Source organism: Magnolia sinica, chromosome 16 (genome assembly GCF_029962835.1).
Source record: "Magnolia sinica isolate HGM2019 chromosome 16, MsV1, whole genome shotgun sequence".
Classification (NCBI taxonomy): domain Eukaryota; kingdom Viridiplantae; phylum Streptophyta; class Magnoliopsida; order Magnoliales; family Magnoliaceae; genus Magnolia; species Magnolia sinica.
The window spans coordinates 22767597-22787106 of record NC_080588.1 but is presented as its reverse complement, the minus strand read 5'-3'; the positions used below and the strand labels follow the sequence as shown (position 1 = coordinate 22787106).

General features: G+C 39.1%; 1 protein-coding gene across 6 annotated transcripts; it reads left to right on the top strand.

Moving 5' to 3' along the window:
- The first annotated feature begins 1963 nt into the window (after window positions 1–1963).
- LOC131229322 (dehydrodolichyl diphosphate synthase CPT3-like) lies at window positions 1964–18056 on the top strand. Of its 6 annotated transcripts, none has more exons than XM_058225250.1 (3): window positions 1964–2188; window positions 4052–4169; window positions 16673–18056. In XM_058225250.1, the coding sequence occupies exon 3, from the start codon at window positions 16686–16688 to the stop codon at window positions 17571–17573; it is 888 nt and encodes a 295-aa protein (XP_058081233.1). In that variant the 5' UTR covers window positions 1964–2188; window positions 4052–4169; window positions 16673–16685; the 3' UTR covers window positions 17574–18056. The 6 variants fall into 6 exon arrangements, with proteins under 6 accessions (XP_058081233.1, XP_058081232.1, XP_058081234.1 ...); XM_058225251.1 differs by lacking the exon at window positions 1964–2188 and adding an exon at window positions 3625–3750; XM_058225249.1 differs by lacking the exon at window positions 4052–4169 and having other exon boundaries at window positions 1965–2188.
- The last annotated feature ends 1454 nt before the right edge of the window (window positions 18057–19510 follow it).

Sequence of the window (19510 nt, the reverse complement as noted above, 5' to 3'; positions counted from 1 at the left end):
TTGGAGTGAAAGCCGAAGTCAAGTTGTGCGGATTAGGAATTGCACGGAGCATGAGTTGCACGGACCGGGAGTTGTGCGGACTACATGTTGCGCGAAGGCATAAGTTGTGCAGGACCGCGCAACTCGTCATAGTTGTGCTGACCCGCGCAACTCTCCTCAGAGATGGTTGGATAGAAGGTGCAAAGTGGGGTCTACAGCACGGGATTCGAGGGCCCACAGTGCAGAAGCCTATAAATACCCCCTGCCCCCTCATTTGGAAGATCAGATGTTCGAAAGACCAGTGCCTTTGACAGGTACTGGAAATAGAGAGAGGGAGAGAGAGTGTAGAGCGTGGAAGGCCAAGCCACGCTACTCCTGGCGAGTTGCACGGGCCCGCGCAACTCAAGGAGGAGTTGCGCGGGTACTCTTTTGAGGCAGCACTATGTGGCATTTTCTCAAGTCTTCAGGCCGATTCAAATGTTTCAAAGGGATCCTGGCACTCCTTTGTCATATTAATGAGGGATGAAGTGTAGGAAAGACCCACACAACTCATCTCCTATGGAGACATAACTGATATGAGCTGAAATGCCGTTGAAATTGTCATTGAATTGTTTCTCATTTCTTTCATTGCACTATTTCTTTGTACTTTATTTCAGAATCAATGGAGATATGAGGATGCAATTAAAACTCATGATTAATGAAATCTATAGTGGATATTCTTCTACTTTCTTTGTTATTATTGAATGATAAATTTCCAAATGAAATGCATTCGTTTCTTGTCGAAACATTAATGATTGATTATTTTAATGATGAGAAGAATGGTGAATGTATGTTATCAGTTGTTTTTGTTTAATTTTTGATCCTCATGTGAGATCCATATGTTTTCATCATATGAGATCCACATTGATAGATAGGCTTACCCTGAATGAATTAGATTTCCTAGATAGGAAAAGTTTTCAACATGTTACATTTCTTTGATATTTATTATCTTATATATATATATATATATATGAATTCTTAAAATCACTGGCGCTTGAGAATATATATCAATGGTGCAAATCCATGATTTTCTAATATTTTATATCATTTATTTAAGATGTTTAAATTATTTTATTTTCTGATTAAGTTGATCATAGTGCCCGGATCCTAGTTGTGTTATCCAGGTTATCATGATTTTGGAACATTAACCTATGTGTGAAACTTTAAAGCTTGTGTGTTGTTTTAATTCAGTTGAATTACATCCATTTAAAACTCTCAAAATGAAATCATCAGCTTAATTTTTATTACTTAGTTTGTTTTGTATTTGATTTTCTCTTTCTCGCAATTCATCTCCATGTGGAATCGACCTTATATTTATGGGATATTACTTACGAACCTCCGCACATGGAGGCAAGCAATCAGCAACCCACATGAATCATGTGCTTAGCCTATTTTCTCGCCCAGACCTAGAGTGCAATTATGCCCAACTATTTTGAGAAATGAAAATTTATTGTATTCCACCCTTGACTTTGGGCTTGTATCGTATATGTGAAATCCCCTCCAATTATTGGATTTGTAATCCCACTTTAAACCCTGCCTTTTGATTCACGTGGCCACACAAAAAAAAAAAAAAAAACCCAATTGGGATACATCTACTTTTAATTTTTACAAGACCTTCTGAGATTATTATATAAAATCCATTTCAACCATTAAATGATATGTCAAACTTTAGGCATGGGATCAAAATATCAAGGCCACACGGTAATTTAGGTGTGCCATACCAAGAAAAATAGTTTGGAAGGTAAGTGTTTTATTTTTTTTAATCATACTGTCCATACAAATCAAGAATGGGGCTAATTTTTAGATAGTAGACCTAAAATGGGGTGATGCATTGGGTGGACGGGGTAGATTTTAAATAAATGTTATGTGGGTCCCATCCGAGCCTGAAACTCCTTTATTTATAACTACGCCACTCATCTTCCAACCTTCCATTCCACGCCCCTATCTTCCAACCTTTTAACCCACGCCCCCTGACTCTCTTTCTTTCATCTTCCAAGCTCTCGATGACCTACTGCTCCATCTATCTCTTTCTCATCTTCTATTCTCCCAAACCTTCATCCCTTTGTATCTCATCTCTCAACCTCTGATTTCTTCCTACCTTTCTTCGATCATCGCCTCCGGTCAAACCACCGGATTTTCGCCAAACAGACAAGCAGGGAGCCTCAAACAGGTCCGCCTCTCTCTCTCTCTCTCTCTCTCTCTGACTGAGAAGCACTCGGTCTTGGGCTGGACTCCGGCCTATGTTGAAAATGCAGCCCCGGCTTGATCTATGGTCATTTTAATTTTTAATTTTTAATTTTAATTTTTAATTTTATTTTGAAGTGCTGTGGTTGAGTATTGTGGGGCCACGTGGTTTGCGTACGTCCAACTAATCCAAACGGAATTATGAGGTGGGCTACGTGTACGGTTGAAAATTCGCGTTTTATACGGTCTCTCAGAACGTGGGGGGCATGTGTTTTTTTTATATGATATGGCCCACCTGATGATTGGGTGGTATGATTACTTTGAGAGGAACATCGGAACGGATTGGCTACTCCCCTCCGGTGCTATGTAGACCCAGTATCATGTATGTGTCTCATCCATGCCGTCCATCCATTTTTTCAGATACTTTTATTAGACGAATTTAAAAATGAGGTAGATCAAGTCTCAAGTGGGCCACACAATATTGATTGAACTCTTACCGTTAAAAACTTCTTGGGCTACCAAAGTTATGGATTAAGATGATATTTGATTTTTGCCTTCATTCATCCAGGTATGTATGACCTAATCTACAGGTTGGATGTCAAATAAACATTACTGGCCGTAGGAGGTTTTTAATGGTATACGATCAATCACACTAGACTCAAGAAGATTTCAATGACTGGCATTATTTACCTACTTTTTCCTGTCAAGCGGCCCACTTGAGCTTTGAATTTGTCTTATTTTTTGAGCTTATGTCTTAAAATGATCCAGAAAAACAGATGAACCGACTGGATTTCTCACAGCTATCACGGCGGCCCCACCAAGCTTCCTGTTGCAGGCAAGCCAGTCCGCGTTAGTCAATCAACATACCTTCCGTCTGCGTACTGTTGAAAATTCTAGACGCGGATTTCAAGCGCAACTTATGTGGGGCCTAACCTGATGTTCGTGATCAATCCACCCGTTCATCCATTTTTTAAACTCATTTTAGGACATTAGGCTAAAAATAAGCCGGATTCAAGACTCAAGTGAGGCCTAAAACGTGAGAATTTAACGTCCACGGTCGAAATATTCACGGGACCACAGAAGTAAGTTTTGAATCAGGCTAATATCTGTGTTTTTAGTTCATCTTAGTAGGAATGACGTTACGAACGGTATAGATGGCATGTAAACATCACTTTAGACCCCAGGTAATTTTCAACGGTAGAGATTTCCCTACCCACCTTTTTTCCCTTACTGCGGCCCACTTGAGTCTTGAATCCCGTTCACTTTTGGTCTCATGCCCTAAAATGATCTCAAAAAATGGATGGACGGGGTGGATTTATTACGAACATCACGGTGGGCCGTTGCCAGCGCTGGAACTTTCTGCGAAAGGCTTCAGCGGTAAATCCGCGTCCGAAAATTCTGTAAATACGAAGACGGATCTCACGACCGGTCCACACCACGTGGGATGCATGTTTGCCACGTACCAACATATGCTTACGGTGGTTTGGGTCCAGCTCTTGCCTAAATACGTAGCATCACACTCATGCGAGATCTGAGCCATTGATTTAGGTAGGCAGCACCACCAACGAAAGTAAGGCCTGCTCTCTAATCAGTAGATTTAAGAGTCTAAGAATCAACATTAACGGCCAGGATTTCGGTACTAACATGATAGCCTGTTTTGATGATCAGATCAGGTTGATTTTTACACCCAGATCCAAAGCTCAACTGGCAGACTGAGTGGAGATGCCTCGTTTCAACACTTAGGTCTTGGTATTGATCCCTAGTGGGGGTGGCTAACATGGAGTGTGCGTACTGACATGGGTGTGTACTAACAAGCCAACCCTTATAAAAAAAACAAAAAAAAAAAAAGATCAAGTTGATTTTTGGGCAAGGACGCATACAAAGTGGGCCCCACCCAATAGATGCATTGGATCTCAGTTTCAAGTACCTTTTGAGAGATAGAGAGAGGAGTAGAGGAAGGAGTCCAGGTACGTCTATGTTTGTTTTTCACTTGTGTAGATCTGCACACGAATGGTCTTATGTTGTCTTCTCACGTACCTATGTTTGTCTTCTCATGACTAGGTCGGGTCACTCGAACCCGACCGGGTCTGACGTTTTGGTTTTCTGGACCGGAAAATCCGTCGGATCCAGGCGGTCCATTCCCGGTTTCATAAAGAGCCGGCCCATTTTAGTCTGCGGTGGGTAAAAACCGGTCCGGTTTTCATGAGGTTTTCGACTCTGTCTTCATCTTGAGTTTTTTGACCGTTGGAGGTGAATCCGATTCTGGGGAACTTCCTTCACCTTTCCTTCCTTCTTCTTTTATTTTATTTTATTTTACTTTTTTGTAATTTATTTATTTAAAGGAAGAAAGAAAGAAAATCTTAAGGCCTGTTTGCCTGTAACTTTTGTTAAAAACGTTACATGTAAGGTGTTTCTATTTGGATATAAGTTGTAACTTAGTTAAAGGTAACTTTGTTTTTATGTTTGGATAACCTATAATTTTCTTATAGGTAATAAGTTGGATATTCATACTAAATAGAGTTGAAATAGAGAATCGTTAAAAAATCAAATTGATACATAAAAAAGATGAGATAAAATTATTTCATTTTATTATGCCTATGTAAATGAATAGTTTGGCTGATGCTTAGGCTAAACTAATCAACAGGTTGGCCATATAAGTGAGCCCATGTTTTCAAAATGCTAATAATGTGGCCCACATAAAAGGCACATGAAGGTCAGAAATTAAGGTACTTGCACTAATGTGCGATATGCAAGGCCAGTTGTCATAGACTTGTGCTTAAATATGCTATAATACCATGTTGGACGTAAGCCAGTGGGGCCCACTTGTTAACAATCACTAGTGGGCACATCTCATGTTTTCTCCGGTCTCTTCCTTTGAATTAAATTTCAAATTCAAATATGAATTTGATTTTTAATTGAAGATAGGGATTTGATCGGATTATTTGGTATTATCTCAATCCCACCCAAACTCTCCTTCCTCTGTTATAAAAAGGAATGTGCTTCTCTCGTGTAAAGCAATTGAGTCATATGATAAACCGAAAGTATACAGAGAGATATTGTGTGCGCTATAAACTGTCCATTTTAGCTTGTCCTTGGGACGATCTGATCCATAGATCGCAATCCAGGGCCACTATATACCGTAGGATCAGAGGTGTGAATAGTTCCATCTGCTCCAGTAGTAGATAGGCGGGCCGTTGAAGCACCGTTCTTCTGCTTTGTGAAGGTTCCAAACTTCGTGTAGACCGTCAAATCTTGAGGGCTCACCTTCCTCGCTAACCAACAGTGGTATCAAAGAAATCAACGGCGGATCTCCGATTATATTCATCTAAAAAGGTAAGTGGCCCATCCTTTCTTTTTGGATTGGAATCCATGTTTGATTTTAGGCTGTACGTCAAAAATATAGCTGCTGTACGTCAGAAATATTGCTTCTGTATTAACGTCCATCCATTCAGCGTGCTTGTTTTTAGGCTTAAAAAGAAAAATAGAATTCAGATTAAAATGGTGCACGTGATGTATATGAAATCTAAATCACTTTTTTAGCTGTCATGCTTGATTTATGGCCATAGCATATTATATCAACGGTAGATTTTCATATGAATGATTAAAATCTTCCTCTAGTTCCCCATATCAATGGAGTGGACCCCTCATGTATACCAAAATTTTAACCAACGGTTAAATAAATAAGGTTCACATGTGGCCCAATTGATTTTCAGAATGGACAGTTTCTTAGCCATTAATGCATGAACTAAAAATAATCTACTAGCACTTTATCTTTGGATATGATTTTTTTTTTTGAAGCATGCCTTAAAATAAGCCGTCGAAACGGATGGACAGCATGGCTGGTACTTTACATAAGTTGTTGTATTGAAGTACATACGTGTACATATCACCTAATATACAGCAATTGTTGTTGTATTGAACTACACCACGTGTACTTAAGTTGTTGGTGACGTATTTCACCATACTTGAATGATGTGCAAGTATACACATCAGACCCATGTTTACACGTGTGTACAAAACAGACCCTTGTATTTGTACACGTGTTGTTTTGTACATATGTTGTTTTATACACACGGTTTCTGAACACATGTCAACATGTTGTTATGTACACATGTCAGCACATTGTTATATGATGGATCATAACACGCTAGCATGTTGTTTACACATGTAGTTTAACAGTAACACGTTTACATGATGTACTATAACATGTTAGCATGTTGCACATATAGATTGTTTACAGTAATACGTCCGCTAAAAATCTAACTGAAACACATGTGATTAGCTGGTGTGTTTTACACATATGTAGCTGGTGTGCAACACATATGCTGTACACGTGCAACATTGGCTACTTTACATCTCCTGGTCCTCAGAAATCTCACGTGTACATTACATCTCACGTGTATATCTCATTAAATCATATATCCAACGTATTGCACTATGACACGTTGGCTGATGTACATCTCACATGTTGGCTTACACATGCCACGTTGGCTGATGTAAATCTCAACAAATCATGTTAGCAACGTGTTGCACTATGACACGTTGGCTGATGTACATCTCACATGTTGGCTACTGTACACGTGCAACGTTGGCTGATGTACATCTTAGCAAATAATGTTATCAACGTATTGCACTATGACACGTTCGCTGAATTATGAAACATCAGCCGCACATGTTGGTTAAACACATATTGTTCTGTCTAACATATCAGCCGCACATGTGGGTACCACTCATTGGCAAGCCGTATTGTACTATAACACATGTGGTAATATACATCAGCCGCACATGTGGATCTGATCCGTGTATAACACCGATCTCTTTACTATATATGTGTTGAATCCAAATCGTCCATCCATCTAATGAGCTTGGATTTATACTGGAGAAGTACAATAAACACTTGGTCAATGAGCTAGTGTATATGTGTTGGCGGATGTACGCTGATGTACAGGTGCAGTAACTATGTTTTAGTTTTGCCAATTCCACATGTGTAGATCTGTTGAAAAACGAGTGCACATATATGATAAATTCATGTTTAATCTACAAAATAATAGTGTGGCCCACATTCAAATATGTTGCAACCTGAATGTGTTATCTTGAGTTTTGAATTTGATCATATATATTTTTTATGAGTTGATGGACACATATCAAGTATGTTGTTTCCTTTATTATATTTTCTTCACTGTTGATCTAAAGCTCATTAGTGATCGAAACGATCATCAACTATGTTGATCAATGTTGATGAAAGGATCCATCATCAACAATGATCATTATCGGTAATGATCGGATCCATCACTAATGGTCATGATCACAAGTGAAGATAGAACTCTCCTGATATCTTAACACTTTATTTTTCTTTCTTTCTGATGATGTTTATATATGTGATATAATTAGGCTTAATGTACTTAGATCTAAGCCCCCTTATTTTTCATTGAAAAATATAGAAAAACTTAGTGCTTAGATACTCCCTATACATATAAAAATAGGTTGTGTATAACCTGAGTGGGAGTTTATTCTCCTCCACCAAATGATGCATCCAACTAAGTAATAGTAGGTTACACGTTATATAAATTTATTCTTATAAAAGCATTAAATCTCATCTTAAAAGGAGAACTTGATTGTTCTACACCGTCCATTAGGGTATGTGGACTTTCAGATCTCATTAAGATACGTTTACTACTTTTATACTTTGAAACTTTGTATAACACGTAGAAATGATGATGATTAGTGTCAATACCTTAGATCATAGCTAAGTAGTGATAATCATGCAATGTAGAGATAGCCACCAAAGCGTTAATCGCTGAACAACTGAAAGGACAACATTTCGACGGCAACAACTACGAAGACTGGTCCCGCGCGGTGCGATGCCTTCTGGATGAGGACAACATATCTCACACACTTGATGTGTTCAAGAGGAACCCATCTTGGCTGAAAACTGAAATTTACAAGAACATAGGGTTGCGATAACTCTCTATAACAAGTGGCGAAAATAAAATCGTTCAACCCGTAATGTCCTTCTTTGCACTATGCACAAAGAACTTATACCTACGTATGAAGTGCATGAAACCGCTAAGGGAATCTGAGAAGCACTGACAGATGCCTACGCGCAGAAGTCAAATGCGAGAGTTAGGGCAATGGAATTAGAATTCCAGGAGTACAGGATACTTGTCGGCTGCTCCATCAAAAATCATATTTGTAAGATGGAGCAAATGATAGGTGCCCTTAGGAATGTTGGGTGTAAATTGACTGAAAATCAGAAGATTATAACCATACACCGTTCCTTGCCTGAATCTTGAGCCCAAATCAAAAGAATTCTAAACCATACTGATTCTATCACTACGTTCAGAGACTTTTATGGCCACTTGGTACGTGAGGTTGAAATGAATGCAATTCAGCCAAGTTCGGTTAAGGTTTTTATAGCAGAGACCCATAAGCGGAAAGCTAACAATAAACGGTCCAAAGCTCGTAAGAAGGTGAAGAAAAATAATCAAGAACAGAAGACCACAACACCTCCTCCAAATCTCAAGAAGGGGAATGGAAAGAAGAAGCAGAAAAAGACAAATATAGTCTATTTTGTTTGTGAAAATTTCAGCCATTATGCTCGACAGTGTGCCCACAAAAAGACGGTAATTTCTCAGTCACAAAATACTTTGTATGTAGGCGTTTGTTCTGAAATCCTTTCCGTTGATACCATATCTAACGAGTGGATTTTGGATTCAGGCGCAATAAAGCACGTGACACAGAGTCATCGAGGACTCGAGGAATTTCGGCCTGTAGCCAAAGGAAGTTACAAACTGTACATGGGCAATAACGTTATTGAAGACGTACTAGGGATTGACGTTCTCCATCTCCGTACACGCATAGGGTAAACAATAATCTTCCGTGATACTTTTTTTGCACCGGGGATGCGTCGGAATTTAATTTCTGTTTCTGGGTTATTATTTGATGGTTTTAATATTTGATTTTCTTGGACAAGAGTTTCTTTGAGAATGAATAACCTCATCTTTGCATGAAAAAATTTAATTTCAGATTTATTTATTCTAGACGTGGATTGTGATAATGCCCCTCTTGCTTTATCTGCTATGTTAAATAAAAATGTAGTATTTGAATCTCAAAAATGGCACACGAGGTTAGGTCACATCGGAAAGGATCATCTAACAAGACTAGTACGATCTGGTCTGTTAGACTCCTTATCCAAAGTTGATTTGCCATTTTGTGAACATTGTATGTCCGGAAAAACTTCGAAGAAACCATTTCCCAAAGCGGCTAGGTCCAAGGGCATATTAGAGATAATCTATTTAGATATCTGTGGACCCTTTAATGTACATGCTAGAAATGGATGTCAATATTTTGTCACATTCATTGACGATTACTCGCGCTATGGATATGTGTATCTCATCTCACACAAATCTGAAGCTTTTAATTATTTTCTTAAATATAAAGTTGAAGTGAAAAATCAACTTGAGAAAAAGATTAAAATCCTTCGATCTGATAAAGGTGGCGAGTATACATCTGAAACGTTTAAGTCATATTGTGAAAATGTTGGAATAGTTCGGCAGTACACAATGGCTTACACTCCACAACAAAATGGTATTACAGAGAGAAGGAATAGGACACTTTTGGACGTGGTTAGATCGATGATGGCACAAGCCAATCTCTCTACACATTCTGGGGAGACGCATTGTTAACAGCCGTCTACGTCCTTAATAGAGTCTCATCCAAATCTATTCCTAAGACTCCATATGAGATGTGGTCTGGGAGGATTCCTTCTCTAGTCAACCTACGCCCTTGGGGATCTTTGGAATATGTTTTGCTACCTACTCCACATAAAGGTAAACTTGATAGTAAAACCATTGAATGCATGTTCATAAGATACCTTGTGCATTCAAAGGAATACGTTCTAGTTTATGAGGACCATGGACGATGGATTGAGATAGAATCCAGGGACGTAACCTTCGTTGAAGATAGATATCCAAGCCAAATAAAGCAAAATGCTCCAATAGAACTTTTTGAAATACCCGATGTATCTCAGGAGAGTGGGAGTTCTGCTTGTCAAGATGATGATCCTCCTATAATTTGTCAAGACAGTGGGAGGATATCTGAGTAGGCTCCTGAGTTACATCGAAGCGAAAGAGGATTGATTCCCCAAAGATACTTCTATATTGAAGGGCAAACATTCTCTTGCGTTACAGTTGATGATGATGAATCTGATTCGTATCAGGATGCATTATTATCCTCTAACTCGGCCGATTGGGTGAATGCTATGGATGAAGAGATTGCTTCTATAGAGAAGAATAAAGTCTGAGAACTTGTTGATCTGTCTTCCAATCGCAAAGCGATAGGTAATAAATGGGTACTTAAGATCAAAAGAAAGACAGATGGTATAGTGGACAAGTATAAAGCACGATTAGTTGCTAAAGGTTTTACATAATAAGAAGGCATTGATTACGAGGAGACCTTTTCACCTGTTGCAAAGTTTTCCTCAATCCGCATGATCTTGTCCATTGTCACAAGTTTAAACTTAGAGTTATATCAGATAGATGTAAAGACCACATGCTTAAATGGTGACTTGGATGAAAAGATATACATGCAACAACCCATGGGTTATGTAGACAAAAAGCATCTAAAGAAAGTCTGCAAGTTGTTGAAATCTATCTATAGGCTGAAGTAATCTTCAAGACAGTGGTACATGAGGTTCCACTTGGCCATCACCACTTTTGGATTCACAATAAGTGAAGAAGATCATTATGTATACATGAAACGGTCTGGAAGATCTTTTCTGATATTATCTCTATATATAGACGATATCCTGTTAGCTGGTAATGACATGTAATTGTTGATATTGACTAAAGATTAGCTATTCTCGAACTTTGAGATGAAAGACCTCAGTGAAGCCAACTTTATTCTTGGGGTAAAAATCATCAGGGATCGCCCTAAGAAATTTTTAGGCTTGTCTCAAGCAACCTATATACAAAAGATCTTTGAGCGGTTCAGGATGAAAAATTCAAAAGCTGTTGAAACTCCTATGGATAAAGCTACCAAGCTAGACAGGAAATCGTGTCCCCAGACTGAAGCCGAGAAATTGACTATGTTCTCAGTACCTTATGCAAGTGCAGTAGGGAGCTTAATGTATGCTATGCTTTGCTCCAGACCGGATATTAGCTATGCAGTTGGCATAGTCAGCCGTTATCAGAGTAACCCGAGACAATCTCATTAGCAAGCCATCAAACGTATATTCCGCTATCTCAGATGAACAAAAGACCTAATATTGTGTTATGAAGGCACAAACCTCGAGCTCAAAGGATATTCAGATGCTGCTTAGAGAAATGACGCCGACAAGGGAAAGTCTACTTCAGGGTATATATTCTTACTCGGAGGAGGAGCTATCTCATAGTCGAGTAAGAAACAAACATCCACAGCTCTTTCATCTATGGAGGTCGAGTACATTACATGTTGTGCTGCAGTTCAGGAGTGTATATGGGTTCGCAGATTTCTATTGAGTTTGGGTATTGTACCGAGTGTTCGTCAGCTTATATCGCTGAAGATAGACAATACTTCTGTCATTGACTTGGCAAAGGACCCTAAACACTACCAGAAATCTAAGCACATTGAAATCAAGTATCATTACGTCCGTGATCAAGTGAGAGATAAAAAGGTCGCCCTTAGCTACATTCTTACTAAGGAGATGATGGTTGATCCCATGACGAAACCTGTAGCTAGAGATCTATTTCAGGTTCACGTCAGGCAGATGGGATTGAGGAAAGTTTGAATGATGTACTTGTTTTGTAAGACATTCGATCTTTCATAAATAATATATTCTTTTTATTCAGTATTGAACACTAATATAAACTAGGTAAGTAGATCATCAGCATTTACCTTGAGATCATGTAAGATTTTTATTTTTTGTCGGCAGGCCGGTCACCCACTCGCACGGATTGACCAACCTTGAATGTACAAGAGAGGTACATTTGAGGCTATGTTTATACATTGAGGTATGAACTTCCCTTTATTGTGAATAATAGAGGATGAGGATATGAGTGAGTCGTATCCGCCTACAATCTTATAAAGATTGTAGATAAGACTGATACAGTCGAATAACATAATCGCACCATTCTGTTACATGCGATCAATGTTATGGCCTGAAATTAAAGCCAAGTTATGATGTTATGAGATGAGTTGTACCTCATGTGGAATGACCTGTGTATTGTAGACCCGACATTCACCTAGTATTGTCTACTTTACGACGTGGATTGTAGCCACGTGCTGAAACCTTTTACCTACAGATTGCTTTGATTCGATCTAATCACTGCAACGTGCGAGTAACCAATCCCGTAGGTGACTCTTTGTGTCCTTAGTTACCCTCCTCTTGTGTATATGAGGATGAGATTGAGTGTTGCTACTTTAGTGTACTATGACGAAAGGTCCTTGATTGGATAGACTTAGTTACGCTAGGAAAGCAGCTTGATTAATTCCAAATTACATATCTGCGTGGGGAAGATCCTGTGACAGCTTCACCAAGTTTCTAGAACTATAAATACGCACTTGAAGACTAATCCGGCGGCAGTATCGAGTTATTTTTTTATTAGACTTTTACAAACAATATTTTTCTTAAAAAGCACATAAATATAAGTATTGCTTTGAATTGGTTTTGGTCGAAGTTTGTGAAAAATCAAGTTTTCAGAATAACTCGATAAGTTGGATAAGTGGGTATGTTGGCCGAGTACTCCAGATCGGGAGTTAACTCCATCCGGTGTGGTCATGCGGACTAGGACAGGCATTGCAAAGCTTGGGTTATTGAGTACTAGTCAGGTGGTCACTTAGTACTTAAGCACCTGTGAGAAGATTATGGTGATCCAGCTGGTCCCACACCTCTGATTCTTTTGTTCGCGATATTTGATTCTTTGATTGTTATTAGGCAAGTTAGATGAACAAATCTATGTGCCTATCCCACAATGTGATTGAGTGGGAGATGTTGGACGTAGGCTAGTGGGGCCCACTTGTGAGCAATCACTAGTGGGTACGTCCCATGTTTTCTCCGGTCTCTTCCTTTGAATTAAATTTCAAATTCAAATATGAATTTGATTTTTAATTGAAGATAGAAATTTGATCGGATTATTTGGCATTATCCCAATCCCACCCAAACTCTCCTTCCTCTGTTATAAAAAGGAATGCGTTTCTCTCGTATAAAGCAATTGAGTCATACGATAAACCAATAGTATAAAGAGAGATATTGTATGCGTTATAGACTATCCATTTTAGCTTGTCCTTGGGATGATCTGATCCATAGATTGCAATCCGGGGCCACTATATACCGTAAGATCAGAGGTGTGAATAGTTCCATCTGCTCCAGTAGTAGATAGGCGGGCCGTTGAAGCACCGTTCTTCTGCTTTGTGAAGGTTCCAAACTTCGTGTAGACCGTCAGATCTTGAGGGCTCACCTTCCGCGCTTCCCAACATGCCAATCATTAGGGTGTTCTTACATGGACAGGTTGTTCGTAAAAAAATCATATGGTTGTGATAATCTTGACCTTTTGGTCGGAGGATTCTTTTGTGAATTTCAAAGGGTGGTTGTATAAAGTTGGAGCAAGATCCAAGCCGTCCATGGATCTAACCATGCAGATGATCTGGCCCCAAAATCAGGCTGTTCCATTCTTCCAGTGGGCTACTATGTTAGAAACAGTTTAATGGTCTATAAACATATGAAGAAGCATTTTCGAGCAATCAAAAGGGTGAAATCCATTGGCATGTGTGAAATGGGTTGTAACTTAAGCTCACCTACAACTGGTTGTAAGTATTTGTTCCTCATTGCTAAAATATCCAAATGTCAATCCCATCTAAAAGGGTGAATTCCATTGAGTACATCTTCTGTTACATGAACATTAAGAAATGAAAGTGTTGCTATAACCCTAACTAGATTGTCAGACAGTAAGTGGAAGATCCAGACCGTTGATTTGATGGGCACACACTGGATAACCTAATATTTTCCAAATTGGAAAATCTTGACCTTTAGACCAGCTGCCCACAAATTGATGATTAACACAAAACAAAAGGCAGCAATCCTCATTTAATTGATTAAGGCCAAAGATCAAATGGTCAAGATCTTCCAATGAAACAGATCTTTGGACATTCTTCCATTAGATCAACTGACTGATCACCACCAGATCAAGAGATTCTATCATTCCTTACCCAAGAAATGAAAAGAAACAAGAACATCAATCTTAAATCATCAAAACCCACAAATGGAAAGTGAAAAATAGATCCTCATTTAAAAAAATTAAAAAAACATGAAAAAGAAATTTATTACAACAATGTCAAGAAACCCAGATCTTTGGATCGACAGCAATACCAAAGAAACAAAAAAACAACAGAAGTCTAACATGTGATTGAAACAAAAGAAGATAACAAATCAACTCAAGAAATTGAATCCAAGATCTTTAAATGATGTTATCACTATAAAATGGATCAAAATACAAGTTCAGGAGCCCTCGATAATAATTGTTTTGGCCTTCTAAGGTTTTAAGTAAGCCACGAAGGTTATGTGACGTGTTATGTGGGCCCACTATGATGTATTTATTTCAGCCACACCATCTATCGATTATTCTAGATAATTTTAAATCATCAGCCCAAAAACAAGGTACATCAAAATTTCGGGTGGACCACATCACTAGAAACAATGTTGATTGAACACCCACCATTAAAAACTTTTAGTGGGCCACCAATGTTTTCGATCAAACTGATATTTGTTTTGTTCCCTTCATCCAGGTCTTTATGACCTAATCAACAGCTTGGATGTGAAACAAACATTACAGTGGGCCCTATTAGTTTTTTAATGGGGGACTTTCAATTATTATTATTTTCTATAGTGTGGTCCACCTAAGATTTAGATATCCCTCGTTCTTGGAATCAAGCCCTAAAACGATCCAAAAGAATGGAGGGACGGCATGGATAAAACAAATACAATATGGTGGGCCCCACAGATCATCTGCATTATCCATGGCACCTCACCAAGCTGCATCCGTCAACACAGAAGGAAAAAAAAAAGGAAAGAAAGGAAAACGCAATAGAAAAAGAGAAAGGGGTTTTCTACCATGTGGAAGCTCGATGGGAAAGGGAGAAGTAGACTAAAAGAGGGAGAAGGAGACTTGAGAGAGGGAAACGGAGGTTGAGAGAGGGAAATGTAGGTGCGATTCTTCCAATGATTTTCATTTCAAAATTTTCAACGGTTACTTATATCAAAGATACAGGTAATTTGAAAAACGACTCAAGCGCCTGTAAGATTTTCGCTTCTCTCCTGTAAGAAAGTCACAAGTTGAGAGAAAGTTACCTGTGACTTTCCTCCCCCAAACACCAACTGTAACAAACAGGCCCTTATTGCTTGAGAGATATTATTGCTTGAGAGAAAAGCAGCAAATACCCCTAGCCAGATCGGAAGAGGACTCGCGTGGTTACAAGATCCAAGTCGTTCATCAGGTGCGCCGCCTCGTATTTGGCCTTTATTTCAAAATTCAGCCCGACCCAAAGCTCAGCTGGGCGGCACAGTAAGGAAGAGCACAAAAATCATGCTTAAAACCTTCAAATTCACGTGGTTTGCACCACCTGTAATAGTGTGATTTCTGGGGCAGCTCTTCATCTTAGTATTGGGGCGTCAGTTGAATGGATTGGATGGAATATAGATGCTACAGTGGGTCCCACACAACAAATGGCTGGCGTCTCCATCCTTCCTTTCCTGATGTTGTGGCCCACCTGCGATTTGGGTTGTCCTGATTTTTTGGTTTCAGGCGGCATCAAGCAGTGCGCTGCTGGACGGGTTGGATCTCACGTGCATTCATCCTACACCGCTCTCAGTTAGCGGCAGGCATGCTCCTGTATACCTAAGCGAGTTATGCTGGGTTAGTTGCAAATGGAGTCGTCTGCCTTTCAAAAATGGATTTCAGGGAACCACTCTCGGCCCCTGGTGACTCATTTCGTCTCAGGCTGAAACTGATGCACCTAGAATAATTTTTAGAACCATTATAAGAGATGCATACCCACTGTTCGATTTAATTCCAAGAGATAATATGCCCTTATCTGCAAACCATTCTATGCTCATCGTGTCGTTTAGAGTTTCACAAGTTACTGATGTATTTTCACTCTTCTCATGAAGTTGCAGCTCAAACAGTGGTTTAGGATTTTTTATGAATTGGGTTTTCTACTTTTAGGTCTTTCCATACTAGGATATGCATGCCCACTGTTTGATTTAATTCCAAGAGATAATATACCTTTAGCCGCAAGCCGTTCTATGCTCATTGTATGATTTAGAGTTTCATATGTTACCAAAAGGGGTTTTTACTCTTCTCATGAAGTTTACAGTTCAGTCTGGACAGGGTTTAGGAATTTTCATGAATTGGGTTTCTATTTTTAGGTCTTTTCAGTATTAATTTGCTGAATTTAGCCTATCAAAAAACAAATTTTCTGACTTTTGCTTGTTTCATAGGGTGTTGGTCAATATGGACAACAGAAGCAGCAAGAGTGCTATATCTATGCTCTATGAAAGTATCTGTGGTTTCTTACGAAGGTGCCTTTTTCGTGTGCTGGCCTTTGGATCGATTCCCCAACACATTGCTTTTATCATGGATGGGAACCGAAGATTTTCTCGCAGCCGAAATTTGGAAGGGGGTTTGGGTCATAGAGTTGGGTTTCTGGCTCTCATGTCCATCCTCCGGCATTGCTATGAGTTGGGTGTGAAGTATGTGACAGTCTATGCATTCAGCATCGACAACTTCAATCGAAGACCTGATGAAGTTCAGAGCATTATGGATCTAATGCAGGAAAAGATTGAAGAGTTGCTCAAGGAAGAGAGCATTGTAAACAAGTATGGAATCAAGATTAATTTCTTCGGGAATTTGAATCTCTTAAATGAGCCTGTGAGGAGATCGGCTGAGAGGGCAATGGTGGTTACTGCCGGCAACACCAGAGCAGTGCTCTCAGTCTTTGTTGCCTACACTTGCACTGACGAAATAGTTCACGCAGTTCAAGAATCATGCCACAAAAAATGGGCCAGAATTCTGGAAGAGAAACCAAATGGTCCTGACAATGATGACGATATGATTGAGTGTTTTGGAAAAAATGGTTTGGAAGAAAGTGAAATAACAGTGGTGGATTTGGAGAGGAACATGTATACAGCCGAATGCCCGGATCCTGACATCTTGGTCAGGACTTCTGGTGAGACCCGCCTAAGTAATTTTCTTCTTTGGCAGACTACGTGCTGCCAATTGCTTTTCCCCAGTGCTCTTTGGCCAGAGATTTCTCTTCGACACTTGTTATGGACAATCTTAGAATACCAACGTGTCCAACCTTATCTAGAAAAGAAGAAGCGATTACGAATTCTTGAATAGCTTGTAGATTACACAACAATTTTTCATGTGCTCCTCTCCTGTATTCCTAAGTATGCCGCCGTAGTTGTTACAATGTATGGAATGCGGTTACAATCTGTGGAATTAATACATGAAATACGATGTTACTTTACTGATATTGCTGTTAGAGTTCGTTTCTTTGAAGATGGGTAGTTTTCGAGCTATCAAGGGAAGCCAATTTCCTCCAAGTTAATAATACAATGACTTTGTATTCTCTGAGAAGATGAGTCTTGAATGATTTCTTCTCAGCTATGGAGATGAAAACTGACCTGCTACTTTTGGATGGATCTGTTCTTTATTACTGCAATCCTAAAAAGTGGTACGCATTATCTCTTCGTGTGTTACTTTTTATTTGTATGCATTTTCCTTGCTAGGATTTAGAAGCAGCTTTATTGCATTATGTCAAGCCTGACTATTGTATTTCTTCTGAATAAGAAAAATGAATGAAGAGATCAGGTTAGATCATGACTTTGTTGAGTTCCATTTTGTTATTACCATCGCATTAAGATTTTGACCTTGCTTGGTCTAATCAAATCATGTAGTTTTGTAAACGAAGAAGGGTGAAAGTGAACTCTTATCGGTGGGCAATGTGGGAAAAAAAGAAAAAGAAAAAGAAAAAGAATGTTTGTTGTCATCTATTACTGTTGTCTACTCCACCTACATATTGGGTGACCTGTTGCTGATGGAGCACCCTGATGACACAATCCAAACCCTTACAAGTTGGTGGCCATCTAATGAATTGTTGATGTTAAAGATCTCGTCTGGTTTCAAGCGATGCTCTATCCATAACGGAGCCTATGATTCGACATTCTTGATTAACAGGTAACCCTGCATGTAAGGTGTATAAGTTGTCACCATTAACAAATTGTGGCAAACACAATTATGGTCTAATATAGAAAGAACAAGGATGAAAGGTGTGGTAATTTCTCATGGTAAGACAATTCTCTTACCGGAGATACCTTCTTTGGTCAGATTGCACTGGATATCTTAACAACAAAACTGAGGACTTGTTTTATTTATTTATTTATTGGGGAATGATAAACTTGGAACTTGTTTGGGTAGAGGGTCCTGCAAAATTGGGATTAAATCTTCTCTCGCGAACTTGCGATCTTGGTGGGACCCATTTTCTTGATTTCTGATTGGTATGTGCAGATTGGCTATTTTCCCCACTTAATAACAATTATGTGAAGTTCTAAAATGACTTAAGAGATTGAATTTGTGATCAAGTGGGGAAAAGCATTGCTCCTCCTGTACGAATCTGACATGGGGCCCGCCAAAATTGGGATTTATGTTTATTCCTGATTTGGTAGAATCCCCTACTCAAATGGACAGTTAGGAAACTGCAGAGAAATGGTCAATCACAGTAAATTAATTGTTACAAAATAAAAATAAAAATAAAAAACTAAAAAAATAAAATCGTAAAGAGATCGAATTTGTGATCAAGTGGGGAAAAGCATTTCTCCTTCTGTATGAATCTGACATGGGGGCATGGGGCCCGCCAAAATTGGCATTTAGGCTTGTTCCTGATTTTGTGGAATCCCCTACCCAAATGGACTGTTAGGAAGCTGCAGAGACATGCTCAATCACAGTAAATTAATTGTTACCAAAAAAAAAAAAACTACTGTAGACTGATGCAACCACCCCCATCATCACACCTCAAATCAACAGTTTGGGCATTCACAAGGTTGTGTCTGAACTTTTAATACAGATCAGAAGTGTGTTGATAATGTGGTAGAAGCAGCTGCTGCTTGGGATGATATTTGTGCTATACATCTCACTGGGTCTTTCAGTTATTTGCCTTCCAGCCACAAGGTAAGCCATGTGAAGATATATGGCAGATAGTTTTCATGTGCTTTCCACAACTATCTTCTCCTCTCAGAGGATGTAGGATGCAACGCACAATTTATAGGTGATAAAAG